Below are 21,604 nucleotides of genomic sequence, written 5' to 3'. Positions count from 1 at the left end.
GGTGTTCAGCAATATAACATTCCTATAGATGCGAGAATGTGTCAGGACTCCTCCTTATCCACATGTGGAAATACTCAAACAGATTTAGTCACAGTTCTCCTCCACCTAAATTTGGTTCTTGACGTGTGTTCAAATTCTTTTCACACACACAAACACACCCACCTATGACAATGTCTATAAATACTCCCTCCTCTGCAGGCCTGGTTTGGATCTCTAATTAGGGTTAGTCAGCATTTATAAAGTGGTTTGCGCTTTTCCCAAAAGCAAAGTTACAGGAGCTAAAGCATTTCACCACCATTCCCTCTAGTGCGTCTGTACTTATAAGCTCTTAGGGGCCAGGGAGAGACGGGGGGCTGAGCTGACACGTGGAGGAGAGGTCAGCTCAGAGCACATGTCAGACACCAAATCCTTAGAGTCAGAAGTGTGCTGAAACAGCAGCGTGCAGGTGACAGCAGCAGGCTCCTAGGATCTGAGATGTTAGGGGGCCTGTCTGGCAGGATCCTTATAAAGGGTAAACAAAAGCAGGCAGTAGAATCTGGGCTCTCTTGAGGGTGAGGCTAAGGTCATGGCTCAGTGTGCGTTGGGTGATGGGTAGTATGTGTGTGTTTGGCGGGGGGTGGTGAGTGATACATATGTATCACTATTCCATGGCTGGGGAGGGCATGATCAAATATGCAAAAAGATTCATTTAAAGGAAAGCATTTTGTAATATTCCTACTCTTGATCTAGGAATAACATGGCAGGGTTAGGAGGGTAACTGATGGGGCCATGGGGAGAGCAGAAGCAGAGTCAGCAATATGGTCTTGTCACAGAGAGTTAAATTTTCCCCAAAGGCCTTGGATGTCTGGAGATGGCAAAGTGTGACAGCTGAACTTGGGATGGGAGGACAAAGCAGCTAAAGAGGATTTTCTGGCTCTCGTAATCAGCTGCCCTCAGATTGCATACAAGACTCCCCTGGTCCTCTGGGCAACCCTCCAGGTATCCTTCCCCAACTCTAAGTCCCCTTGAGGGGATGCGCATCCTGGTCTGATCAGACGGAGAACTCGGAGCCACACAGCTTAATGGGAAGGTCAGCTCCTTAACTAGACTGCGAATTACCTGAAGGTACAGACTGCACTTTGCACCTTGCTGTTGCTGTTGTCTGTTCCAGACACAGGCTTTCAATAAATGACCATCATGATTAATTTTTTTAAAAAAGACAGGTTATTTTGTGACAGAGACTGCTGTTATTCTGCTATATGAATTCATTCAATTCTCACACTACCTGCATGAGGTAATGCCATTACTCTCTCTGTTTTACAGAGCACACTGAGGCGCAGAGTGGTTAAGTACCTTGCCCAGAGTCACAGAGTCAAGAGGGGCAGGGTTGGGATTCAAATCCAGACAGTATGGCTCTAGCATGAATAATCTAAACCAATCCAGGATTCTGCATCTTATAGACACGGGTGATTCCTGAATTCCTTGTGGCTTTTATGTGAATGGGGCAGGGAAAGGATCTCGGGAAGAGATAGACCTTCTTAGAAACCTACTAACGCAAATACCAAATCAAAGCCTCTTTTTATTCCTCACCGTGACTACCCAGAGAAAAAAATGAAAAATAATAACAAGAAACAACTATTTCCACTTAAGAGACCATTTTGGTCCCATAGGACTCTTTTTCTTGATTGGGTCAGCCCTGGTAGAGTCAGCAGTCCTTGGTTCTCCACAGCCTCAGATTCTGTAGGGGAATGAGTCTCCTCTAGGGCCAACTCATGGCTCATGAGATCCCCAAAGTGGGGCTAACCTAAACTTCTTGTTCCACAATGCATCTTGCACCCTTCTGGGTCCCCATCTCTGTGGCATGCACCAGAGCTGACCCAACCTCCAATAGCAAGATTTGAGTGGTGATTCCCTACGTCCTGCCCCCATGGTGGTTTTGTTTCCTGTCACACCTGTGCACAGGAGACGAGCTGTAGAAATCACCAAGTGGTCAAAGGCAGGACTGCCCAGAAAAAGGACAGGATTCCAGAAAGTGGAACAGGAGAGAAGGGAGTAGAGTATCATCAGCCAACGAGGGCAGAGAACCGGCCTGGGAACCAGAGAACAGTGAGAAGCGTCTGAGCAAGGCTGGCCCTGGAAAGGGAGAGGCTGGGGCCGAGGCCAGGTCAGTGGAAGGAAGGGGGAAGAGGGGAACAAGAAACGAGAGCAGGCTAGGCTGCAGCCAGACGGGAAACATGACACGCTCACATCTGACAAGGAAAGAAGGGAGGCAGAAAGGATACAGGGGAAAAGAACTGTTGCCAGGGCACAAGTGACACCAGAGCTCTGCTTCTGACCCTTCTGACCGTCTTACTCTGCCTCAGAATTCCATTTCTAATAGGGCTCAGTAACAAGCCTTATCTAGAGCTATAGGAAGAGTATGCAAAGATAACACAAAATGGACTGAAAACTGTTCAGAGCACTTCATATGGTATTCACAAAAGGGGAACCTAACCAATCTATTCGGTTTAGCTCCGGTCACCATTGAAAAGGATGGTGGCTCTAAGCCCCCTTTCCAGTTTTCTTACTCTCCGGTTTCACGCACTAAACCATTCACTCAACAGTCACCAATGCCCAAGCTGCTCCCCTGTACTAGGACGTGGGATTACAAAGGGAATAGGCCACTTTCTCCACGTCAGGCTGTGCACAGATGATGTGGAAGTCAGAGACCTAGAGATAACAACGTGTGGGGAAGTGCTATGATGAAGATGTTAACAACGCGTCACTGAGGGGCAGAAGAGGGGGGTCACTCCCCGTGTACACCCCTTAGCTTACGTGGTTTCTTTCACTTGGAAAGCCCCCTTCCCAACCCTGATCCCAGAGCCATATTCCTTGAAATTGTGACTGTTCTTCAAATCCTAGGTCAAATGCCATTTCTTCAACAAAGTAGTTCCTACTCCTAAAAAATGGAATTAATCTTTCCATTCTGTGTGCTTCTATGGTACTTTATTTATATCTCTGTTTTAATACTTACCCCAATTAGATTTTTAAGTTGTGTATGGTGAAGGTATATACGTGTGTGTGTGTGTGTGTGTCTCCAGCACTAGGTTATAAGAGCCTCTGACAGCGGGGCTGATGCCTGATTCACCTTTGCGTCTCCCACAGGCCTGAGCATGGAGGTTTCTTAAAATGTACTCAGTCTGTTCAGTTTAAACTACTCTAGTCCCTTTTAGGATGCTAAAGTGAGAAAGCCCTGCTTCATTCTGGCAATAGTGAGTCTTTGTTTGCACAAGCCAAAATTAATTTCTTGTTCTGAAGAGGCATAAAAAAATGGCCTTCAGACCTAAAATGACCCCATCATTCTTCTATGTTTGGAGACAGGCAAGAAAACAAAAACCAAACAAACCCCTTCAAACTAATCAAAGAATTTTTCACTTGGAAATGACTCTACATTTCCCTATTTAATCCAATGTTTTAATTACAAATGAGGAAACTAAATCCCGAGAAATTCAGATAATGTTTCAGCATCACATAGCCAGAGTCACCGATATCAAATTTCCAGATCCTTAAGTTCAAGGCTCTTTCCAATAGGCCGCATAGTTTACCCTTCACAAAAAGAAGGGGAAATGCACGGTTAAAAAAAAAAAGAAGAAGAAAGAAATAGCATTAAAATATACAGAGAAAAAAATTCATTGAAAAGCAGTATACACTATAGAAAAATTTTTTCCTATCGGTCCATTTGTTCATGAAGAAAACCATGCTTTCACTAACATCAGCAAAATTGTTTGTAGAGGTTAAAGTTTTAATTTAAAAACCAGACTTTTGTAGTTTCCAGATTTTTCACCCTTAAGGTCTCCAAACATTCTATGCAGTCAGCAGGGAGAACTGTCCTGAGGTTCTTCTCCAAGATATGCCAGTGTATTTGGGTGACACTAGTCATTAACAGGTGTTCTTAACAGTTGCGGAAGTAAAATAATACATCAAGGCTATGTTGAGAGATGCGCGTTCACACCTGCTCTCTCCCATCACGACTGAGGCAAATGCAGCAGAGGCACTCGAACCCGAGCGCTCACTCCATCCCAGTTCTGCTCTTAATGCCGGGAACCCTGCCTTTTCTCTGCCCTTTCCCAGGTCACTGCCGCCCCACCCCGACCCTGACAGAGCTGACCCAATATCACAGATGCCCTGGGTTGGCACGCACAAGCACAGATGCACACACAGAATAGTAGGTGTAAGCACTACATTTGAATTTAAAACTTACTGGGTTCCAACTCCAAATAAGGATAACTTACTGGGTTCCAATGCTGAACAGCAATATATATATATATATATATATATATATATATATATATATATATATATATATATACATAACAGGGAAATATTATATATTTATGTTACTCAGATATATAATATATACACGTATTATGTGTCTATCTAGCTGGCCAGTGACATATATGTCACTCAGATAAAGACCACCTAGTTTTAAAAATTCTTTCAATTGCTGCAGAGATAGACTGTGAAAACCGGTTTTCAGTTAGAGAATTCTCCCCCACCCTCCCTGCCGCTGTGCACTTCCCCAGGCCTCCCAAGGACAGAGACAGGGCATGGGGTTTGGGGCCAGCTACATAGGGGCTTAACTATTAGTCCTGCTATTTACCATTTGTGTGATCTGCAGAAAATGACTTAACCTTTCTGGCAGATACTTTCCTTCTTTCTAAAATGAGGATGTTAAGGGTCGAGGTGACACAGGCCTCGGAGCTGCATGGGAGTGCTCAGTAAATAACAGCTATTGTGCTGAAGGTGATGAGGAGGAGGAAGGGGAAGAGGGAGGATGACGGTGGCCTCCACTTAGTGAGTGCTGTCTGAGTTTCAGAATCTCTCAGTATGTCTTGGAAGAACTTGGCTGCTAGTTGGGGAATGTTAAGCTGGAGGTAGAGAAAAGAGAACTAGCGACAAAGCCGTGTCGGAGTGGGCGTCCATAAATGGCTAGCACTTAAAGTGTGATTTTCCTGTCTTGAGCTTATATATACCTGTACACATGTCCCTTCCCGCTGCCGGGAAGAGGGCATTCACATCGTGAGTGCAGCATCTTTTGAGGAGTCAAAGACATTTTTCTTTTTTCTTTTTGCTTAGAAGAACTGGACTTTACAAATCAGGGTGAACAAATTCCTCTGTCTCCCCATGGTGGCTAATCAGAGAATTTCCAGTTACAGCAGCAGGCCCTGCTATTTGCAAACTCTGGCAATCCTACTAACTGGGAGATACACTGTAGGTGGCAGAACAAATACCCTTTCTGGAGTCAAGGAGTCAGAGTGCACAGCCAGGCGGTGAGCTGAGCTGCTGCTATGGTCTGGACTGTCCAAAGTACCACAGGAAGGAGGAAGCCCCAGCCTACCCGGATGTGCCCTGAATGATAGAGCCATTTAGCGCCTGCCTAAGATGCCATTCTGTTTGCAAACACATAGTACTTGCTGTACTACCTGACAAAACAATTCCATCAGAAAGCCTGAAGACAAATGACTCATGTTACAAGAGGCCTGTGCATCATGTCAGTGATGACTCCACAGGCGTCAATTAAGCATGGAAAAGACTTGTTCTGAAGCACGACCATCTGGCATTTCCCAAGGAGCTGTAGTCAATGGCTGATAAAAACACAAGTGACCATAACTAGAAAGAGATTCAGCAACCCTCTCCTTGCTCAAAAGCAACAAGAGCCCAAGAGGACAATGAACATGGAAAAGCCCCCAAAGAAGAGGCGAGTAAGGGAAGGCTGCCAGCACGGCTCTTCCTCCTGCATAGAAAGCAAAGATCTGGGGTTGCATGAGGTCATCTTGTCTGCCACCAAAAAGCAGACTGCTCCTGGGGCTGCTTGGGAGTTTGTCTGGTCGTCCAGGGATGAAGTCAATTGTTATGTCTCCAGGTGAGAGAAAGGATTGGCAGTGGTCCATCTCCTGCTCCTGGGACTGCTTTCCAAGTAACAGAATCTAGGACTTTGCCCAGCACATGAGACCAAGATTACTGTAGTCCAAACCTCCTTCCCTAGAAACCTTGTGTTAACCAGCTTTTGAGTGGATGGAAGAGGATACATTTAACAAATCTAATGCGAGTGGTATTACAGTACAAAACCCCCAGGAGAGAGAGAGTGGCTGATGCAGAAGTGCCTTTCAAGGCTTCGGTTCTAGATCAGCTGGCAGACACCTGTCTAAATATAGGCGAAGCTTCAAACACCACCACCTCACCACACCTAATGACTACCTGTGATGAGAGCCTGCATTCTCTATTTCTGGCTTTTCCAACAACAAAAATAAGCGTCTTTATACTCAGTCCTAGTTCTGGACCTATTCTTAATGCTAATCTGTTTTTTGTTTCTTTCTCCACTATCCAAGGTCAGATAAATTAGAAGGGAAATACTTATCAGCATCAATTTTGATCCAGATCTAAATTGTTCATGACTTCTTATTCATCATCCTTGATCTCTCCTTTTTTTCTCTAAGTGATTCAAGTAAATGCACCACTCACACACCCTGGTCCCCACATTAAGAAAGTAATGTTCTTAGAATGAGTCTGTAGAGTAAAAATAAAACAAAAAGACCCAAACAGCAAACAATAGTGCTTTCATTCTCTTGAGTCCCTTTTGCAAATGATGCAGTGTACTTAAATCTCTTTACAGCGGTCGCATCAGTGTTAAGTTTTTGGTTGGAAATAAAGAGGTTTTAGTTAAGGTCACTGACAATTATTTTCTCAGCACAATAGAAAAGCAGCCCAACCCATTAACAACACTAAAATGGCAGAAGCAAACACAGTGGGAACAAGTAGGAATAGAATACCTGGGATTGCCAGATGGGAAAGGGGGACGTTGTGGAGGTGAGTAGGGAGCGAGGCCATCCAGTCGGCATTGCAGACCTCCAATGATGTCTTTGTCCCGCTGGGGTTGGGGGAGCAGATGGTCCCCATCCTGAGTTTCCTCCTTACCTTCCTAATAGCTAGCATCCCTCTCTGTCAGTCAACTGCCCAGGCTCAGCCCAGCGCCACTCACTCAGCGATCATCATTGCCCCGGGCTCTCAAGCATTTCAGAGCCACCTTTGTCACGCCAGTCTTGCCAAAAGGCCGTTCCGCTGGGTAGACGGGGCAAATAGGTTCCCTGGCCCCCGGCACCCGCAGTCCCTACCCTCTCCGGCCCAGCTGCTCTTCCACTCCCTTAATCTGCTCAGCCCCGGCTCCGTTAAACTTCTTAGGTTCCCCCTCTGGGGCCGGGGGAAGGTGGGCTCCTCGAGTTAAATCTTACAGAAACTGAACGTCCTACAAGCAGCCATGCCCGGAGCCACTCACACGACAGGTGCCCACACGGCATATGGACACGCCGGTGGGTCTATACACATGTGAGCGCCCGGACGCAGCATCCTCAGCCCGATTCACACTTCTGTGTGTGTCTCTGGGCTGGCACATACGCCGGGCCTGCCTGCTACCCCTCCCCCGGCTCCTCAGCCCAGGTTCCCCCGGCCCTGTGGCTTCCTGAAGGCGCCCAGAAGTGTAACCGGCGGTACCCGGACTCCGGCAGCCCCGCCCCGCACTGCCGGGCAGATTTGCCGGGCTAGGCGGCCGGTGATTGGCCGCTGGCGGAGCGCGCTCCGATTGGCCCGCGTCCTCCCGGGCTGCCCCTCCGAGCGGCGCCCACCCCTCCACTGCCCGCCGATACTCCCGCCTTCCTGCGCGTAGACGGACGCCGCCGCAGGGGCTGCGGGCCGGGCAACCTGCGCGCTCGGGCTCGTCGGGTCTTGGGTCAGAGAAGTCTTCATTCCTCTGGCTTTTCACGCAGTCAGGACTCAGATGTCAAACGCAACCGTACGTTTCCTTCTTTTTTTCTCCGACACACAGACACACAGACACACACACAGACACACACACAGACACACACACAGACACACACACACACACACACGGCAGTTACACAGAGTAATACATTTTTAATAAACCACAGAAGCAGCAGAAATATGAGGTAAAAAGGCCAAGGAAGGTGAAGAATATCGTATTTGGATGACAACGTCAAGGATGATTTGTGTTTCAACCATTACTCAATTAAGATTCATCTACACACCACTTCTTCCCATTTTACAGGGAAGGAAATAGATGCTTCACACTTGTGTTGCCCGTTGTTTCGAACCTTCTAAATTCTTCGTCCCATTTGCTCTTCACTGTGTCCCATAAGGCAAGGAGGTTTGCCAATATGATCCCCCTTTCATAGATGAAAGTCCAGGCGCCTTCTGGGAGCAGTTTCTGTGGTGGCACCATTTGGAAACCCTATTTTGGAATGAGACCCTGGAGCCCTGAGGTCTGTAGGCATACCAACCCATTTCTCTGCTTTCTGCAACATTCCCTTCTCTTTCAAATGATCCTTTTCCATGGTGCAAACGTTATGGTCTCTAATGATAAGAGAATCTTGCACATCAGTAATCACTGAAACACCTTGGCAGCCACGCCAGTCAAGAAAAACACCCTGACCTTGATGTTGGGGCCCGGCAGGGCTTCAGGCCAGGCAGCTCTTCAGTGACTCAGGATGGGCTTATGGGAAAAGGAAACTGCAGTCAGTGCCAAGACTGAAGGCTCAGATACAGACAGATCTGCAGGTCAGCTGACATTTAATCACCAAAAGTCCTCACCTCCTCTCCGAGGTAACCACACAGCAGCAATGCAGCTACTTTTCTATACACGTAACTTCTGCTGCATGTTGCCCCCTTTTGACATCTTACTAAATTTCCTCTTCCGGGCTATTATTAACATTCACTTAAGCCTGCTTCTCAGCCTTTTGAGCTGTGTAACATTACCAAAAGTCTGTTCGTTTGTTTTTTACTGGAGGAGTATGCCTTGGTTAATAAAAAGAAAGTCTACACTATTTATCATATAGCTTCTAATTCTTAAAGAACACTTCAAGGTAGTTCTCTACATATTGGGATTAAGTCACCTAGCTATTTTAGTCGATGGAATTCCCCCATCTCCACCACCACCCCTCAAAAAATAACACTATGAAGGAATAGCCCAAGATTTATTTTGCAAATGTCACCTTTCTGGACTTCCTTTGAACTGAAAAAAAAATTTGTTTTAATTCCCAAACACAAAACTTTATGAAAGCAGCCTACGGCAAACAAAATGTGTTCTTTAAGCTCTACTGTGGAGTGTCAGTTTCAATGTCTTTTTTCCCCTTATTTTTCAGCTCTTAATGGGAGGAAGGAGCATAATAAAAAAGCATTAAGCCCTAGACTTAGAGACATCACTGTGTGAGAACTTGAAAATAGGAGAAGTAGGACCACTTCAGAATGAGATGTTTTACACCTCTGGCAGTGTTTGCAATTAAAACTATTTGCTTTGTCCAAGGAAACAGTTCAAAAGAAGGCAACACTCTCCATATGTTCTTGAATCAGTCATGGAGGAAATTTTGCGGGTGAAAACACAGTCTCCAGTATGGTACTCGGCACACAGCAGGGGCTCTATAAATATTTGCCAGAAGGAGGGAGATGCTCAGGAGAACACACTCTACTGGGTTCTGGGTAGCACCTCAGAGCAGCGCTTTTCAAACTTTAATGTGCAAATCAGCTGTATTCTGATTGAGCTGGTCTGAGACAGGCCCGAGGTTCTGCATTTCTAACAAGATTCTAGCTGGTGCTGATACTGCTGGTTCAAACCCATCTTGAATAACTAGCAAGGCTTTAGGAAACAGACTCATGTTTGATAGGTGGGAACATGTATTGCGTTTTCCTTCTCTTTTCTAAGATTTTATAATATTTTGTCACTTTTATAATGAAAAAAATAAATTTGCATTAAAAATCCCAGCTAAGAATTTTTAACTATTAGAGAATAGTTTTTCTGTCGTACATTGTAATGGAAACCAAATTATCAGTGGGATTTTTATATTATGACAGTTGCTTTCGATAAACTAATTTTAAAATAAGAAAAACTTTTATAATTTGGATAGTTAATCTTTTCTTCTACTGTATTATGAAATTTATCAAAGGGAGAGGAGACCAAGTAAACAGGAGGACTGAAATTTTAAAGCAAGTCAGTCTCTCTCTCTCTCTCTCTCTATATATATATATTATTGAAGTATAATCAGTTTACAATGTTGTGTCAATTCCTGGTGTACAATATAATGCTTCAGTCATACATGAACATACATATATTCATTTTCATATTCTTTTTCACCATAAGTTACTACAAGATATTGAATATAGTTCTCTGTGCTATACAGTATGAACTTTTTGTTTATCTATTTTATGTATATTATCATCAAATCTTGAACTCCCCAGTTATCCCGTCCCACGCTCTTCCCTCCCTACCCCCATAACCATGTTTGTTTTCTATGTCTATAGTCTGTTTCTGTTTTGTAAGTAAGTTCGTTTGTCTTTTTTTTTTTAAGATTCCACATGTAAGTGATATCATATGGTATTTTTCTTCCTCTTTCTGGCTTACTTCACTTAGAATGACAATCACCAGGTCCATCCATGTTGCTGCAAATGGCATTCTTTTATTCTTTTTTTATGGCTGAATAGTATTCCACTGTATAAATATACCACAACTTCTTTATCCAGTTATCTGTCGATGGACATTTAGGTTGTTTACATGTCTTGGCTATTGTAAATAATTAGAGAAAGTCAGTTTTAATCAGTAATTACAACCAAGGGAGTGTTTATCATGTACAAATCATGCTGACTGGTGCTAGGAATGGAAGAAAAGTTAAATAAAAGTTGGAATCTGACGAGCCTCAGATAATAATTCAGGAGAAAACAGAGTAAAATATGTGAATTCCAAAATGTAACGTGAGGCTGAATGCAGGGATAATAGAGATACATGTGGAGGACAATAAAGAGGTACGCATTTTTATGAGGGAAGGAACAAAGGATGCATTATTAGAAGAGGTAGCATTCAAGCCAGGTCTGGAATTCTGAGAAAAGTTTTTGCAAGTGGAAAATGGGTGGAGGGTTTTGGTGCAGGAAAGGGATTGTGTAGCTGAGAAAACATAACCAAAGCTGTGACAATGAATGGGAGATGTGAGAAACAAAAACCACACAAGAGTGGCAGCACGTGGAGTATATGGGGAATACAGCTCACTTACTCTCACGAACCTCACAAGAGCCCAAAGAGTTAGTTCTATTCCTACCGACAACAGACAAAGGCCACTGCTGCTTAGAGGCCCCGTAACTCTGCCCACGAGCTCCTAGCTGGTTAGTGGCAGAGCTGTGACTCCAAGTCTCTTGATCATTATGTCACTGGCTTCTCATTATATGTTACCTATTATTATTGTAAACCCGGTAAAGGATGTTTATGACCAAAGTACATTAAGGAGTTTCGACCATTTTTCCCTATAGATAAAAGGGGCCATTGCAGGTTTTTGAGAAGGGGAGTAGAATGATCCACGTTGTATTTTAGGAAGATAACTCCGGCACAGTGAACTATTGGAGAAAGACAGTCTTTCAGGTAAATCACTGAAATCGGCTATCTAAGCAAGAACAAAGTGAGAAAGCACACTGCAGTGCTGGCGCACGGAGACCGCGTGCTGGGCCTTTTAAACTACGGCGCTTGCCACCCCAACCCCACTTCTCATCTCCAAGGACCTATAACTCAAGGGCCTGAGTGGACCACTTGGAATTACTTTCATCACATGAAAAGTCTCATCAAACTGTCCATTCATTTTTATCATATGTGACCAAACGTGTTTCTGTGAATACGTCTACAAATTTTGTTTTCTTTTTTGGAAATGTTTTTCTCCATTATTTGATCCAGGACCCTACTGAATTCCTAAAGAGGTGACAGTAGGCTTTGCCTTTTCTTAGAAGCTACATTATATTTTGGAAATGTTTAAGATGGTTCAGTTTCTTTTGAATGATTGCATAAAAGAACACCGATGGTCCTAGGGCAGCTTGCCATTTGGGCAGATCTGGTTGGCAGGGCAAGATGGCCTGGATTTTCCTTGACTGAAGGCACCCTAAGAGCCTTGGAAGAAACTCTTAATGATACTGGGGCTGGGGCTGTCTCTGGCCCCACATCTAAGACCCTGTGCTGTCTTACCTCCGAGTCTGTGTGCTAGATGGGAAAGGAAGAGACCTCAAAGAGCATTAGCATCCAGGCATGTGTTTGGCCCAGGGACATTGCCTGGAGGTGAGAGAAGTGGTGTGATCCTTGAATTCCATAGTAATGTCTCATTCACAATTTTTTTTTCCTGGCTGGAGGGTGTGGGGAGGGTGAGGGACTGACACGAGGCGCCCAGTAAATGAAAGATGGGGTGGAGTGTAAGCCTGCTCTGCTTTGTGCCTCATACTCGCAAAGTTTATCCCTAGTCATTCCCAACCTCCTTTCCCCAATTCAAGACCAGAAAACTATGTGATAAGGATCAGAGTAGAATGAAGAAATGTCACCCATGTGGGTGGTGCTAAGGACATGATGACAGTAGCAACAATTACCTTCAGGAACAGTGACATCACTGCAGCAGCTCGAGACACTCAGGAGTGTTCATGTAAGGGCAGGTAGCCAAGCACACTGCCTTGGGAGCACAGATGATACAACTCAGACATTCAGGAATGAGTCAGGAGCTGGGGATCAGTTACTTTGTTGATCAGGACTAGAGCCAGGGACCACATTATTGTGACCCAGTTCCAGATCATACCCAGGTGAATGCCTTTAAGAATGTGAGTAAGAGAGCAGCGGCTGGTCACTAGTGTGGTATCACCTCATGCCCACCCAGCATTTAAGCCCACACAGGGATTCTGTAGGAGACAGAAGTGAATGCCACAGTAGCCGGCCAAAACATTGTTCCTCCTGAACGTGAAAGCTTGGTGGTCAGGCAGGTTCTGGGAGCCTCTCTGCCTTTTATATTATTAGACATCAAGTGTTTCTGGTATATTTAAAGAAAATTTCCTTTAACAACACAATGTTGCTATCATACTTCTTAATCATTTATTTATTTCTTTACTTATTTACTTTTACTACACATTAAAAAAAATTACATATATGTACTGCTCATTATTTCTAAGGATGTTTAGAGCTTTAGCTTTTTAAACTTAGTTATCAAAGGAATAAAGCCAACCACAAAATAAGAGTTAATTCAAAAAGATACATACACCCTGCTATTAACAAATGTTGTTATAATACTTTTGAGAGAAGCTAAAAACAAGAGATGATGGTAAAATTAGTTTAATGTCCATTTATTCCTTCTAGTGCGCCATACTCCTGTACCCTCTTGCACTCCCCCTTCCCACCCACCCCATCACCAAAAAGGTAACTGAGAGGCTGAAGACCTTTATTTTCCAGTTAGTTAGCTGGTCAAGCTGCAAAGTGCCTGATTTAATATGTTATGGAGCCACCTTCTGGCAGTAAAGGCACACTTCATGCGCACAGTGAGTTTGCTCTGTTTCAATTACCCTGAAAAAATATCTCCATGTCACCGGCACCGGTAAGAACAGCTGGGAGGTTATATAAAATACAGATTCCTGGGTCACACTGCAACCCTACTGAATCAGATCCCCTGGGGTGCCTTTTTTTCTGCCTTTTAAAAAAATTTCCTGGGGGGACTTTTACGTCCCAAAAGCTTTAAATCAAGACTTTGAAATGTCAATCAATTTTTGCAGTTCTTGTCCATGTTGTATGTAAATTTAAGCAATCAGAGAAAACCATTTTGGTTTAACTGGCAGGAAAACCAAGTGCTCTCCCTAATTACCCTGCCCCAAGGTTCCTGGAATTATGAGTGACATAAGCTCTTAGGAGAACGCGTGCGTACTAGTGTGTATATTCTTAATCATTTGACCTGCAGTCGAAATTAGAATGACCTCTGTACATTTGTTATTCATTTAGCAGAGTTAATTTTTAAAAGGAGTACATTCTTTTTTAATGACCTGATTCTGCATATTGGGTTGCTGGCATCAGTTGGAAATACGATGATGCCGCATCACCCAAGGAGTAAATATCAGGGTAGCTGGGAGGAGATATTGTCCTTCTCTCCTAACTTCATTATTAAAGTTACAAGTTTGAAAAAACAACTTCAACCAACGTAAATAATTCTTTTTTTAAAAAGACAAAGTAAATAATTTCTAAGTAAATAAAAATAATAAATCTTTGGTGTTTTTCCCTTATCAACTCTCTCTGAAGGTAGCAGGGTCCGATGGAAGATTGACCTTTTTTCCAATCATATTCTGTATTTTCCCTCCTGCAGCTGTAAAACTGCATCTTTACACACTGAAGCCATTCCTTCCTCTCCTCTTTATTACTTTGCTTTACTCAAATCTTTGACTTCTTTTGCTAGGCCTGGGATGACTGGAACATTTTTACATAAATATGGAACTGATATTCTAAGGTCATGCTGCAGCCGGCAAAAATTTGAATTGTGGTTTTGGGAGTAGTTTTCTAATAAAGTGTTTACATTGGTTACATACTCTAGCCTCTTGGACAGCTCAACATTTTCTCTACCCCCTCCCCACATTCAGCACCCAGGATGAGATGCTCTGACCTCAGCAAGCCAGTCTCAGAAGACACTTAGTGATGTTCTCAGAGTGAGGAGAATGAAAGGCCAGGATAGGAGTCACCTTTGGCGCTTCCAGCACCTTCACGGTGGCAGGACTGGTATGTGTGTGGCCCGAGAGCAGAATTCCCCAGCTCTTCCACCTGAGATGCCCTAACCCTGGGGAACGGTAAACGTGTACTCTCTGGAGCCCTGTAAGGCAAGCACTTATCATGGCATTTCTTTCAAGTTGCATGTTTTGTTTGTTTGTTTAACAAATTCATTCAAACTTTGTTATGTGTAGACTACACTTGAATAAAATTGATGTTCTAGATGTGCTATGTTTATCTTGTGGCTTCGAGTCCCTTCTGGCACACACCCATATCCCTGGGCATTCATGTCCCCCAAGATGAAAGTCTCAGGTCTGAGGGAAAGGTACCAAAAAGCTTATTAGACACAGCAAAGATTCTTGGTTCACTCAAGCTCCAACCCACTCGGTGAGGTGGAAGACCACACGTGGATGTGAGGCCACAGCTTGAACTAGTATCCATTTGCCCAAACCTTAGGCAACTTGGAGCAACAGCAGGTTAACAGTCAGTGACACAGGCCAGATTTCTCTTGCCACTGGAGACGTGACTATCTCCTTCAAAGAGCAGGGGACCAAAAAATTCCTACCTAAGACTTCTACTCTCCATCAGGTAAAAGCTTCACCTATAGAACGAACTCCCATGGCTATTCTCTGACATGTTGAGATCTGTTCTTGCTCTCAGAGTTTCAGACCACAGCTCCTCACCTGGCTAACTGGCGTTCTTCCCCCGGGGTCTTACTGAGAGTAACTGACACATAACATTGTGTAAGTGTGTACAAGGTGATGAGGTGATACATGCATATGTTGGGAAATGTTAACCACAATAAAGTTAGTTAACACATTCTTCGCATCACATAATTACCTTTTTTTGTTGTTATGGTGAGGACATTTAAGATCAATTCGTTTAGCAACTTTCAAGTATACAATACAGTATTGTTAACTACAGTCACCCTGCTGTACTTTAGATTCCTCAGAATTTGTTCCTCTTACAACTGGAAGTTTGTGCCCTTTGACCAACATCTCATTCCCCTCACCCCTGATGGTGTTTGTGTGTCCTTAGTTTAGTCTTCACCGATTCCCTGGGTCTGGCTTTCTCTCGGCACCTGTGGATATCTGACTGATTCCACCCACAGGAGTGAAACTTTGAAACTGACCTAGAAACCTGTTCAATCTAAGGCATCTGTCAACCCACCCAGATTTAGACCCTGATCTCCTCTAGCCTGACTGGCCTTGCACAATAAGAACATTTTGAAGAATATAGATGTAAGTGGATGTACTGATCCATGACATGGAATGAGTCAAACAAAATCTCAGCTCACCAGATTTAGTTAGAGACTGTCACCTCAGTTCTCTGTTCCACAAGGGACTTTTCTATCTCTCCTTCACTCATTTGTCATCACCCAGACCATTCGTGCACACAGTACTGAACTGAGTGCTAACCTGGCCCAGGGCTTCTGCTCACTCTGGGGGTGCTGAGCTGTCTCCACGGCATTCCAGTCCCACAGAGGAGTTCACTGCATGCATTTCCTTAACTCTGAGTTCTGATTTGAACATGCTACCCAAGCAACACAACAGACTAAAAAGTTTGGTCTCAGTAAACCAAACTTAAGTCTCAGTGCATCTTCAAAGTAAGTATTTACTGAACACATACAAATTGGTCAAGCTGTTTGGTAAAAACTTGGAGAGAGGAATAAAGTTCTCTAGGAGAAGAAAGGGAGGTGGTTGCTGGGTCTTCTGCCCCCACTTCTGCTTGGGGAGCCCCAGGTGGGAAGCTGCACCCTGAGCCAGAGCCCGCCCCCACTATGCCCGTGGGCGGGGTCCCGCTGCGGGCACTGCTGTAACTGTGAACTGTTTCCATAATTTCTGCTAAGGTGTCACTTAGCAGAAAACACTGCCCAAGGGCTTGAGCAGGAACTGGAGTTTCTCTCTTGGGTGAATTCCGGAGAGACAGCTTAGTCTCCTTTGATATAAAGTGGTTTAATGGTGAGAGGAAAAGTCTGCCCTGGAGTTCTGGGGAAATCAAAGGGCTCCATTCATTTCCTTAAGAAAGAAAAACTGATTGAAGTTTTGGTGGGTCCCAGCCAGTACCTATGGCAGAATAGGACCCAGAAATGAAACAAAAACAGTCAACTTGCAGGATGAATCCTCATTTATTTTATTCTGAACTTTGAGATTAAATAACACCCAGAAATAGAGAGGAAACTCCTCCAAAGAAATGGATCTTGGTATCTTGTCATAATGACTAAGGGCTGTAATGTTTGGAAAAATAGGCTGGTTTTGAATCAAATTAAGTATTATTTATTAGGGTCTTAAGAACTTTCTTCCTTAAGCTTTCTTTTTGGAAAAAACTTTTTAAAAAGTTTGCAAAAATAAAAACAGTAGAATAAAAAACCCTGCATATTCCCTTTACCTAGATTTATCTATTGTTAATATTTTATCACCTGCTGTTCTCTCTCCCTGCATGTAAATGTACATACGCATGCATGCATGTGTGTGTATTACATACCCATGCGCACATACCCACCTGAGAGTAAGTTATATACATCATGGCCATTTACCCTAAATACTACAGTGTGCATTTTCTAAGAGTAGGAAAATTCTCTTAGATAACCACAGCAGAGTTATCAATACTTTAATCTAGTTTCATGCTTATATTTCAGTTTTCTCAGCTGCTCTGACAAATGTCAGATCTGATTTGCCAGATTTCTTTTATAGCTTTTATTCTCCTACAGTAAAGGATCTAGTCTAGAGTTACATAGTGCAATTAATTGTCATGTCTTTTTAGCCTTCTTTAATCTGGAATATTTTCAGAGCTCCCCTCCTTTTTTGCCTTTAGGCATTTCCTATTTTGTGTCTTATTTGATGCTACTTTGTGACTGGATTCAGGTTATTCATTCTCTGCCTTAATATTACACAGGAGATAGTGTGTCCTTCTCAGGGTATGACATCTAAAGGAGCAGGGTGTCCATCTGTCTGTCACTGATGTTAATTTTGATCACTTGATCAAATGGTTGTCTAATTTCTCCACTACATAATTACTGTTTCTTTTTTCCTCCCTTGCAGCTAATAAGCTTACTTCAGGTGGACCATTAGAGACCATGAGAATAGCCTGATTGTCATTAAAATTTCGTTAATTTAGTATTTGATGATGAATCTAGACTGATTCAATCTTTACTATAATGATTATGAAATGTTAAGTTTCCAACTTCAGCACTTCGGTACTTACTAGTCAGCTCTCAGCATTCTACTGTAGGCAACAGCCCTCTATTCCCTTCTTTCCCTTCTCTCTCCCTTCCTTTTCTTTCTTTCCTTTTCTTCCTTCCTTCCTTTCTTTCCTTTGCTTTTCTTTTCCTTCATTCATCCCTTCCTTCCTCCCTTTTCTCTCTCCCCCTCACCTTATGTCTGTCATCTATTACTGGTAAGGATTCATGAATTCCTACTTTTCTCAATGGGTTCTAACTCATTGTATAGGTAATTATATTGGTGCTTAAATTGTCCTAGGTTTGACCAGCAGGAGATGTCAAGCTGACCCCTGTGTCTTTCTGACATACCCCTAGCATTTTTTGGAATATGTTCTTATTTTCTGGCGTAAGAAGATAGTCCGATCTCATATTGTATCTACTTTGTCCCTCATCAGATATTTCTCTGAAAAGTTTTTATTCCTTTCAGCATGAAATTATATTAGTGGCCAAAATCTGAGTGTCAGGCGTGTTTACTGCTACCAGAATATCTTTGCCTCTTGGTCCATTCAAAAGACAGATCTGGGGAAACTAGGCATGCACATATACTTGCAATACAACACACGTGTCCACTGCACTGTCAAGCTTACCACCATCATAGGGATAGATGGACATCATATAATATAAATTATACGTATTTACATAAATATACTTTTTAATTTTTCCTTCTTTCTTACACAGAAGTAGCATATTACATACTCTTTGCACTTTGCTTTTTTTCTCTTCATACTAACTCCCGGAAATCACTCCATATTAGTCAATAGAGATTTTCTTCTTTCTTGTTTTCACAGCTGTGCAGTTTGCCATTTTGTGTATTTACTATAGTTGATTCAATCAGTCTCCTATGTTTGTACATTTGGATCGTTTTTAGTAGTTGGCAATGACAAATAATGCTCCCAGGAATAACTTTGTGCATATATAGTTTGATGTCATTGGAAGCTGAGCTTCAGGGTAAATTCCTGAAGAGAAGTTGCTAAGTCAAAGGATAAATTAATATGGAGTTTTGTTCGATATTGTCAATTCCTCTCTGTAGTGGTGGTACCATCTTGCATTCCCTTCAGCAATATATGAGAGTGCCTGTTCCCCCACAGCCTTGACAACAGAGCATGTTGTCAAACTTTTCAAATTCTTGACAAGTGAATGAGGAAGAAACAATGTCTCAGTGAAGTTTTGATTTGCATTTCTTTCAATGTGAATGGACTTGAAATTTTTTCAAGTGTTTAAGAGTTACTTTTGTACCTTTTTTTGGTGACTCATTGGTATCATATCCTTAGCCCATTTTTCCACAGAATTTTCCAGCTTTTTTTATCCTCAATATTTGTAAGTTCTTTATTACTTTTTATTCATGAGATATGTTGTGAATATTTTCACCTAGTTTATCATTTGCCTTTTGACTTTGCTTTTTTTCCATGTGAATTATGTTTAAGTAGTCAAATTTATCCATCTTTCCTTTCATTGGATCTGGTTATATACATATATTTGCATAGTTACAGTTGCAGTAATTTTATATTCTATAATTCTAGTACAGTATATAATATGGCCATGTGTATATATACACACTATAGTATATGTTTGTGTGTGTGTATATATAGTTATATATTAATAGGTATAGATATGCACACACACCTTATGTACATCTAGAGTTAAGGAATATCCCATTTTCTCAAGAGCTTTTATTAGGAATGAGTGTTGAATTTTATCAAAGGCTTTTAAAGCATCTACGGAGATTAATCCTACACTTTTCTTCCTAAACCCTATTTATATGGTAAATTACATTGAGAGATGTTCTATCATTGAGCCCTCCTGGCATAATCCTTCGGTAAGGTTTCAAGTCCCATCACTATGTCTCAGATATCAAGGTCTCTACTCAAGTATATTTGCTCTGTTGGACTTTGTTACATCTTCCTGGCTGTAGCATGCAGCTTGGTAGTTATCACAGAATCCAGAAAAAAGCCTCTTTGCAAGAGCTGAGAAATAAAATGCTCTGTTTCCACCATTTCACCATGTGTTTCTGGCTGGAACCTCAGCCCATTTCTGCCAGTTAATGTCTTTTCCTCCCATGGTGGTAACTTTCACTCGGCATTTCAGCTGTCTCTGCTGGACACTTGAGCTTTAGCTGGTTGGCACGGCTGTGACTGCTGTTGCCACAAACTCGGGCTATGTATGTCCACCCTCAGAGAAGTTTCTCCTCTGCTCAGAGCCCCTAAGACAAGGCTCTTTTCACTGTCACTGGCCATGATTAGTTTTTAAATTTTCTTTCCAGCTTCTGATCGTGATCACTTTCTTTCCTCTTTTCATTTCCTAGTCATTTTTTCTGCACACTCTCTTGGCCATCCCACTCCAAGGGCTCATTATCTCTACTTTTCTTTGTTATCTGACAACAACATTTGGAATATACTACCTGGGCATTAAAAAAAAATCAGTATTTACTTAAGTGCACATAAAACAGCTCTTGTCTATAGTAAAAGGAGATACCAAAGCAATTAGACATCATGATATAATGGAGACTGATCACACTCTGGACTGGAAATCAGAGAGCTGGGTCATCATTTTGGCTCTATCACTGCTAATTACGTAACCTTGGGTAAGTCAACGTTACAGAGTTTCTAACTCTTTATTTGTAATATGAATTCTAATGCCCATCATGATCAAATATTTTATGATTTAAAGACCTACACCGTAAAGTTAATTTGGTCAAGCCAACCATATGTTCATCAGTCAAAACAAAACTTAGGCTGAATCAAGGGAAAGACTATTTTGATTAGGTTAAGTTTGATTTTATCTCTCACCCTAGGCCTAAAATATGCCTGCCTTGGGACTTATGTGTATAGATTACTTTTGCTACAATAATGCTATGTAACAATCACACAATTTCAGTAGCATATAACAATATTTAATAATGCACATTTGAGTTGCATTGGTTGGTTGCATTGGAAGTTGGTTGGTCTAAACTGGGCCTGGCTTGAGTGGTTCTGCTCTGATCCATGATTCTCTCATCTTCTTCTTGGAGCTAACAGGCTAGCCTGAAAATGTTCTTCTTATGGTAATGACAGTGAACAAGAGAGTGAGTCCAACCATACAAGTGCCTTCCAAGTCTTGGGTTAGTCATGTTCATGATATTCCACTGTCCAAAGGAAATCATATGGCCAATTTCAAAGTCAAGGAGTACTTATGATACAGGTAGGTAAAGAAGTGAATACTTCTGAACAACAATGTTATCTAACACACTGTGCTTTGGAAATGATTGATGAAAATGCTTATGTACTATTTCTTTCAGTGAAAATGAAGCCAATGATGAAGACATGTAGAAACCTTAGGGATTAGAGTCCAGTGTTGCTACTCCTGCGGGAAAGAACTAAACCCATTTCTAGTGAGAGGAGCGGCTGGTTTGAAACAGGCTCTAAGAACTTACTTGCACACAATTTTAAGGTGCAGGTGAAAGCATCATATTAGTCAAATGAAGGAGGTTAAGATCATAGCACTGCCTAAAAAATATCTAGAGTCCTTCTATGTTGCAGAAAATTCCTCTGAACCACTGAATGAGTATCCCTCCATGAAGGAGCAACTGTTCACTCTACTCAAGTTGGAGATGGATTTGCAAATGTGAACCAGATCTTACTTATAAAACCCAAGGAGGGTACTTCAAAGAGGAGGTTAAGACAAAAACATTGTAAGACACTCGTCATGTGATAGACTGAAAGATTATATGACTTGTACTGTACACCGTCTATCCCTTTACTAAAATAATCCAATTCTGCCACTTTCTACCCCAATACTTCTACCTGTATTCATGTCACCTAAGGAAACAGCAAAATAAAACCACAATGACCTTTCCA

At 42.4% G+C, this 21,604-nt stretch overlaps 1 protein-coding gene across 1 annotated transcript in view; it reads right to left on the bottom strand.

The window, feature by feature from the left end:
• Window positions 1–7,577, bottom strand: part of PLCXD2 (phosphatidylinositol specific phospholipase C X domain containing 2) — a 46,997-nt gene extending 39,420 nt beyond the window's left edge. Inside the window, exon 1 of the mRNA XM_010970765.3 lies at window positions 6,789–7,577. Coding sequence (XP_010969067.2) covers window positions 6,789–6,951 — 163 coding nt within the window. The 5' untranslated portion in view covers window positions 6,952–7,577. The remainder of the gene's footprint in view (window positions 1–6,788) is intronic.
• Between the last annotated feature and the right edge of the window lie 14,027 nt (window positions 7,578–21,604).

This window comes from Camelus bactrianus, chromosome 1 (assembly GCF_048773025.1).
Source record: "Camelus bactrianus isolate YW-2024 breed Bactrian camel chromosome 1, ASM4877302v1, whole genome shotgun sequence".
NCBI classification, from domain to species: Eukaryota; Metazoa; Chordata; class Mammalia; order Artiodactyla; family Camelidae; genus Camelus; species Camelus bactrianus.
The sequence above is the reverse complement of the archived record's forward strand: the minus strand, read 5'-3'. Positions and strand labels throughout refer to the sequence as shown.